This window comes from Emydura macquarii, unplaced genomic scaffold (assembly GCF_026122565.2).
Source record: "Emydura macquarii macquarii isolate MOO-44397 ecotype Brisbane River unplaced genomic scaffold, CSIRO-AGI_Emac_v2 contig_3450, whole genome shotgun sequence".
Classification (NCBI taxonomy): domain Eukaryota; kingdom Metazoa; phylum Chordata; order Testudines; family Chelidae; genus Emydura; species Emydura macquarii.
This window is the reverse complement of record NW_027133587.1, coordinates 384,842-391,015: the sequence shown is the minus strand read 5'-3', so window position 1 is coordinate 391,015 and position 6,174 is coordinate 384,842. Positions and strand designations below refer to the sequence as shown.

Sequence of the window (6,174 nt, the reverse complement as noted above, 5' to 3'; positions counted from 1 at the left end):
TAAAAGACACCCGAAAATTAAACAAAGTATTTTGGGGCAAAACAAACCTTTTTGACACTCTCGTTTCAGCGAGCAGCACCAAAAAAAGTTTCCTGTCAAGCCGAAACAATGGGTTTTTTTCTGATTTTTTTTTTTGGGAGGGGGTTTTTGTTTCAGGCATTGAACCAGAATATCAATCAGTCGCCTAGCTCCAGCTGTGAGTATGATACTGCGTGTGTGTGAGAGAGAGATGAGGCGAGGTGTGAGGGGATGGGAAGGAAACTCAAAGCCCTCCCCGTGGTTCTCTGGCCGTCTGGAATGACTCCCTGGTTCTGTGCTCCATTAGTTTGCTGGTTGTTCTTCCAGGTAGAAAGTACCTGCAGCCCCGCTTCCCACCCCAGTGCTGGCCAAATGGGGCCGAATTGTGAACTGCCACGGATCCATCCCTGGATTCCCTGCCAGTCATGGCTCAGTCCTTTGCCTCCAGGCGGAGTTCACAATCCCACATGCGGAGTTCACAATCCCACCTGTTGGGGTCCAAACTCTCCTGGCCCTCTCACAACCTCCCACAGCCCTGGACCAACAGTGAGGCAGAATATCTCCCCAACATTCAACACTCGCTCGCACGCAGAAGGAAAGAAACTCGAGGATGAAGCTGTAACAGCCCCACCTGCCATGACAGAAGGCAGGTCCTTTGGGCCAAGTGTTAGATTGCACTGCCCTGAGAGTGCCAGGGAGAGAACCCAGGAGTCCTGGCCGTGCTGTCCCTTGCTCAGCCAGGTGTTTCTAGTTGCCTTTTGTGGTGCGTGCTTGCTCCCTGGGCCTTTTATCCGACTGCCATAGCTGAAGCAGCTGTGTTTGCCCTGGCTCAAATTCCCCCAGACAATGGGGAAGAGATGAGAACTCTTGGGCATCAGGTGTCACCTAGATTCTGTGGGCTCAGACAAGCATCTCGGGGGTAGCTTCGGATCTCAGTTCACCCCGAGCCTCTCCAGCTCAGGGGCTGGATTCAGGGCGAGAATCCGACCTTAGTCGTGCCGGCATCAATCTGGAGTCGCTCCCAATACCTGGGCCCTGTCGATCCAGGTGGGTCTGAGCCTGCAGAATCCAGACGTCACCGGATTCCCGGGGAAGGGAGTTCCCATTTCTTCCCCATTGTCTGGGGGAATTTGAGCCAGGGCAAACACAGCTGGGGCAGTCAGAGAACAGGCAGCAGCTGTGGGCAGTGCCCTGACCCACAGAGCACTCACCACCCAGGGCAACGTTGGCCCCACAGCATCCGCTGGAGATACGTGGCTGAGTAAGGGACAGCACGGCCAGGACGCCTGGGTTCTTGCTGCAGGTCAGGGAGGGTGACCTGGTTGGTTGGAGCAGAGGGCTGGGAGCCAAGACTCCTGGGTTTCATCCACGGCTCTGGGAGGGGAGTGGAGTCTAGTGGTTAGAGCAGGGGGCTGGGAGCCAGGACTACAGGGTTCTCTCTCTGGCTCGGGGGGGGGGAGTTAGGGCTAGTGGTTAGAGCCCAGGTTGGACACGGGACCCACTGATGCCAGTCTACCAGTTAAAGACACTGGGGCAGGGGATTGGCCTCATTTATCAGTCCCTCCGTGGCCAGTTACCTCCTGAAGTCCCCGTGGCTCCTTCCTTCCAGACATGATGACGCGTTGCTGGCTGCCCGGATGCCTGGGTCCCTTCCTTGCCACTCTCCTGGTTGGAGCCACTTTTCCAGGGGGTATGTAAGGAGGGATGGGGCTGGCTGGGGTGGGTGGGTGTCCCCCTGGGAGCAGGAGGGGAGAGATGGGGGAAGGGCTCCTATGCCCCTTTTCTGAAATCCTGGTCCCGAGCATCAGTGGGGGGGGGACTGGATTGAGCCCCCCCAAAACCCTCCTCGCCAGGTGGCCCCAGTGGATGATCAGCGCCGGCCACTCCAGCTCATCCTAAAGGAGGTGTCCGTCCCTCTGGGTCACCTCTGGGTGTCGGATCAGGGGTGGGGGGGAAAGGGTGTTAAAGGGGGCAGATCTGGGGGTCACGAATGCTCCAGACTCCTGGGTTATATCCCCAGCTCTGGGAGGGGCGGGACGGGGTGGGGCGAGGTGAGGCGGCTAGCCAGAGTAGGGGGGGCTGGGAGCCAGGACTCCAGGGTTCTCTCCTCAGCTTTGGGAGAGGTGAGGGGTCTAGTTGCTAGAGCGGAGAGGGGGGGAGCGAAGGGGGGGGGGGTGGAAGCCAGGACTCCTGGGTTCTATTGCTGGCTCTGGGAGGGGAGTGGGGTCTAGTGGTTAAAGCTGGACGGGCTGGATGAGTGGAGCATTACCAATGGGACAGAGCGGCGAGACCAGACCTGGTTGCTCTCCCCCTAAAGGGCAGGGAGAGGAGGGGGGTTTAAACCAGTGAGAGGTTCCACCATGTTGCCGCGGTCTCATGAGCCTGGGGAACTCCCTGCCACTGTACCCTGGCAGCCCAGACGGGAGCCACCTCCCTGTCCCATGGGATCTGGGTGCGGATCCAGATGCCAAAGGCGAGTGAAAGCATGAGGAAGGAGGATTAACCCACAGGATGAAGGACTCTCGCTAGATGGAGTCAGGAAAGGAGCGAGTGTCGGGTCACCCCCCATGGTGGGCGGTCAGTTCTTGATGAAACCACTTGGAAACCTGGGGGGAGGATTTATCCCAGAAACCACACTGAGAAAATTGCCCCCAAATGGCTGAATTTTGGATCAAAACCATCAAACACAGGGGTTTTACATGTCCCGAAATTGTCAGCTTTTCAGCCCCAAATTGTTAAACTGGGGGGGGGGGGGGCAAAAACTCCCCCAAACTGTCTGGAAACTCCCAGAAATTCAGCTTTGGTTTTTGACCTGTTTCAGGGCATTTGGGGCCCACACAGTTTGATTTTCAGACCCCCCCAAAAAAAGTTTTGTTCCCCCCCAAGAAGATTTTCATCTTTTCGAGGTCTCTGAGGCATGGCTTTGGCTGCTGTGCATCATGGGAAAATAGTGGGGGAGCTGGGGAGGGCACTTAACTCAGGATCTGGGGTTCCCATTCCTGGGAGGGTGCAGGAGGTGCGGTGGGGGTCGGAGATCCCAACCCCGATACCCTAAGACCTTGCCACCCTTGCTTCGCTTCCCTCCGCATAGCAGCCCTCGGCGCCCGTTTCTGCCCGTGTGCCCAGGGTTGCTGCCCCACCGGCTGGTACCAGTACCGCGATTCCTGCTACTATCCAGTGGAGGCCAACAGGACCTGGGGGGAAGCCGAGGTACGGGGCCTGGAGCAGGGACAGCCCGTGATGGAGGAGTGAGGGGGTTCCCGGGGTGGGGGTGCAGGAGGGCTGGGGAAGGCTGCAGTGTGTGGGGGGGAGGGCTATGAAGCAATGGGGGCGGGACCCTGGGGGGGCTGGGTTGGGGGCACACGGGGGTTGGCTGGTGTCATGGAGCCGCCGGACAGGCACAATGACCCCAGCTTTGGAAGAGTCTTGGGAGCTAGTGGTTAGAGTGGGTGGGGGGGTGGCGGAATGGGGGCTGAGCTGTGGGGAGGAGTGAGGGCGCAGGGCCTTGTTGGGGTGGTGAGGGTCCATCCTCTGATTGTGCTCCTCCTGCCCCCACGGTGTGTGTCGCCCCCCAGTCGAACTGCAAGGATTTGGTGAAGGGGGCCCACTTGGTATCCGTGCACAGCGCCGAGGAGAACATCTTCATCTATCACCTGATGGGAGCGCCCCACAGCACCCAGAGTAAGGGATCTTATTGGCTCGGGGGCCACCGCAGATTACAGGTGAGGGGCTCTGCCATTGCTTCCTGGGCTCCCCTGCTGGGCTGTGGGGCAGCTCAACCCCTCTGGGTCATAAGCCCCCATCTCCAGTCCCCAGCTCTGTGACGCGTCTCTGTCCCCTCCACTCCGTCAACCGCCTTTTCAAAGCGTGGCCCGGCAATGGGGGCAGGAGTCCGGGCTCACTGCACCTCATCCACAGAGAAAAACCACCCCTCTGCCCCCTACATGCTTCTCCCTACTTTCCCTGCCAAAGGATGGCATTAATCCCTGTGCCCTCAGCATTGTCCTGGTTACTCCTTGTCCACTCTGCCTTTGGTGGAAGGCCGACAGAGCTCGAGTTGATCAGCTTCTCAGCCAGAAGGTGGAGGGGGGACTCAGTTCCAGTGGCTACTGACCTGCACGGGGGAGCAAATCCCGAGTCCTAAGGGGTCTTTAATCTGCCAGAGAACGTCAGAACCAGAACCAACTGCTGGAGGTTAAAGCTGGCCACATTCCCACTAGAATGAAGGCCCCAGTTAATCCCAGTAAGGACGATAAAACAGACTCCCCAGGGAACCGGTGGATTGTCCGTCTCTTGGCGTCCACCTCTTGGCGTCTTCGGATCCAGGCTGGCTGCCTTGGTAGAGGAGAGTAGGGGCGAAGGGGAGAAACCGACTGACTTGTGCTAGGGTGGCCTGGATGATCCACTGACAAAATTTGAGAGACCCCGTCAATAGATCAAGACATTTGGGAACCAAATTTCAATTTTTTCCCCCCAAACAAAATGTTTTTCCCCGCTCAAGATGAAATTTTCATTGGGGGGAAACTCACGCAGCTGTTCCCTAGAACAAGCCTTGGGATTCATCCACGTGGGGTTTTCTGATGGAAAATTTGGGATGCAAATTCCTGTCCTCCTTGCCGTATTGAGGAGACCGTGCTCTGTAGGTACCTCCATGGGGTGGGAGGCTGCAGAGAAGATGGAGCGTTTCCCCCACAGAAGATGAGGGGCTGAGATGAAGGCTTAGATGGCAGCAGCTTCCCGAAGCACGTGGTGGATTTGCTGTGCCTCGGGCGTTAATCTCCGCTAGCTCAGACGTCAGATACGGGCAAGCTCAAGAGCCTCAGAGCCTCTCCGAGCCTCTCAATGCCTCTTTGCCCCCTAGGGCCAGAAACAGGACGAGGGCTCCTGGCGCTGGGCTGACGGCTCCGCCTGGGATTACAACAATTTCGGGACGGGCAAACCAGGCAGCATAACGGGGGAATCTTACGTGGCCTCCTGGCAGTTGGATCAAGGTAACGGAAGCAGGACGGGGGCCAGGCCAGGCCTCTCCATTGGCCTCGCCGGCTGCCCGTGTCCCGTGCCACTTCCCGGTGCTGAACGGGAGGGCACATAGGCAGCCTTGGCTCATGGGCCATGCTCCCCAGCGGGAGGGTCGGCAGGGTCCTGAAAGCCACCCCATTAGCTCCAGAGAGAGGCTGAGTCTCTAAAGCTAGGAGAGAACCCAGGAGTCCTGGCTCCCAACCCCCTCCCCCCTGCTCTAACTGCGATACCCTACTCCCCTCCAAGGGCGGGGGAGAAAACCCAGGAGTCCTGACCCCCCAGCTTCCCCTGCTCTAACCACTAGATCCCACTGCCCTCCCAGAGCTGGGGAAAGAACCCAGGAGTCCTGACTCCCCCCAGCCTCCTGCTCCAACCACTAGACCCCACTCCTGTCTCCCAGGTGTGGAGTCCTGGTTCCCCGCCCCTTCTCACTGACTCTCGTTTCCCTACAGATTCTGTCACTTGGATTAACCACGCCAATTCCACGGAGCTCATGTCTGTCTGCAAACACCCACTGGACTGAGGGGCTCGAAGGGCAGCCCCGAGGGGCCAGCCTGGTTTGGCAGCGCCCCTGCTATCAGGGCAACCATGTGCCCCTGGGTCCCCATTCCAACTGGGGTCAGTCCCCCGCTTCCAGTGCCCCAGAAACCTGGGCGCCCTGCACTGTTGCATGCTAAGCTGAAGTAAACCTCTCCCCAGCACTGGCATTCCCGTCGCTCTGCTCATCTCGCCACCCGCCCCAGGAGGGGAGTGGGGTCTAGTGGTTAGAGTGTGTGTGGGGTGGGAGGGGGCCAGAAGCCAGGACCCCTGGGTTCTCTCCCTGGCTCTGGGAGGGGAATGGGGGCTAGTGGTTAGAGCAGGGGGGCTGGGAGCCAGGACTCCTGGGTTCTCTGCCTGGCTCTGGGAGGGCAGTGGGGGCCAGTGGTTAAAGCAGGGGGGGCTGGGAACCCAGATGTCTGGGTTCTATCTGGGCTCTGGGAGGGGAGTGGGGTCTAGTGGCTAGAAGAGGTGGGTCTGGACATCAGGACAGATGAAAGAACATGGACCCGAGCTGGGACCTGGGCTGTGTGTGTATGTGGTTGGGTGGTGGGAGCCCCTATGGGTTCTTTGGGGTGGGGGAAGTTGTGTGTGGGAGGA

General features: G+C 58.9%; 1 protein-coding gene across 1 annotated transcript; it reads left to right on the top strand.

Moving 5' to 3' along the window:
- The first annotated feature begins 1,623 nt into the window (after window positions 1–1,623).
- On the top strand, window positions 1,624–5,666 carry LOC137144314 (snaclec coagulation factor IX-binding protein subunit A-like). Its single transcript, XM_067534534.1, has 5 exons — window positions 1,624–1,708; window positions 3,110–3,228; window positions 3,594–3,740; window positions 4,880–5,009; window positions 5,490–5,666. Exons 1-5 carry the CDS (start codon window positions 1,630–1,632, stop codon window positions 5,558–5,560), a joined length of 546 nt encoding a protein of 181 aa, XP_067390635.1. The 5' UTR covers window positions 1,624–1,629; the 3' UTR covers window positions 5,561–5,666.
- The last annotated feature ends 508 nt before the right edge of the window (window positions 5,667–6,174 follow it).

What these genes read in the sequence shown, in the direction of transcription:
- LOC137144314 (XM_067534534.1), top strand. Translation starts at nt 1,630, where the DNA reads ATGATGACGCGTTGCTGGCTGCCCGGATGCCTGGGTCCCTTCCTTGCC. An exon ending in GGACCTGGGGGGAAGCCGAG is followed by an intron (nt 3,229 to 3,593) that starts GTACGGGGCCTG and finishes GTCGCCCCCCAG; the next exon opens with TCGAACTGCAAGGATTTGGT. An exon ending in CTCCTGGCAGTTGGATCAAG is followed by an intron (nt 5,010 to 5,489) that starts GTAACGGAAGCA and finishes GTTTCCCTACAG; the next exon opens with ATTCTGTCACTTGGATTAAC.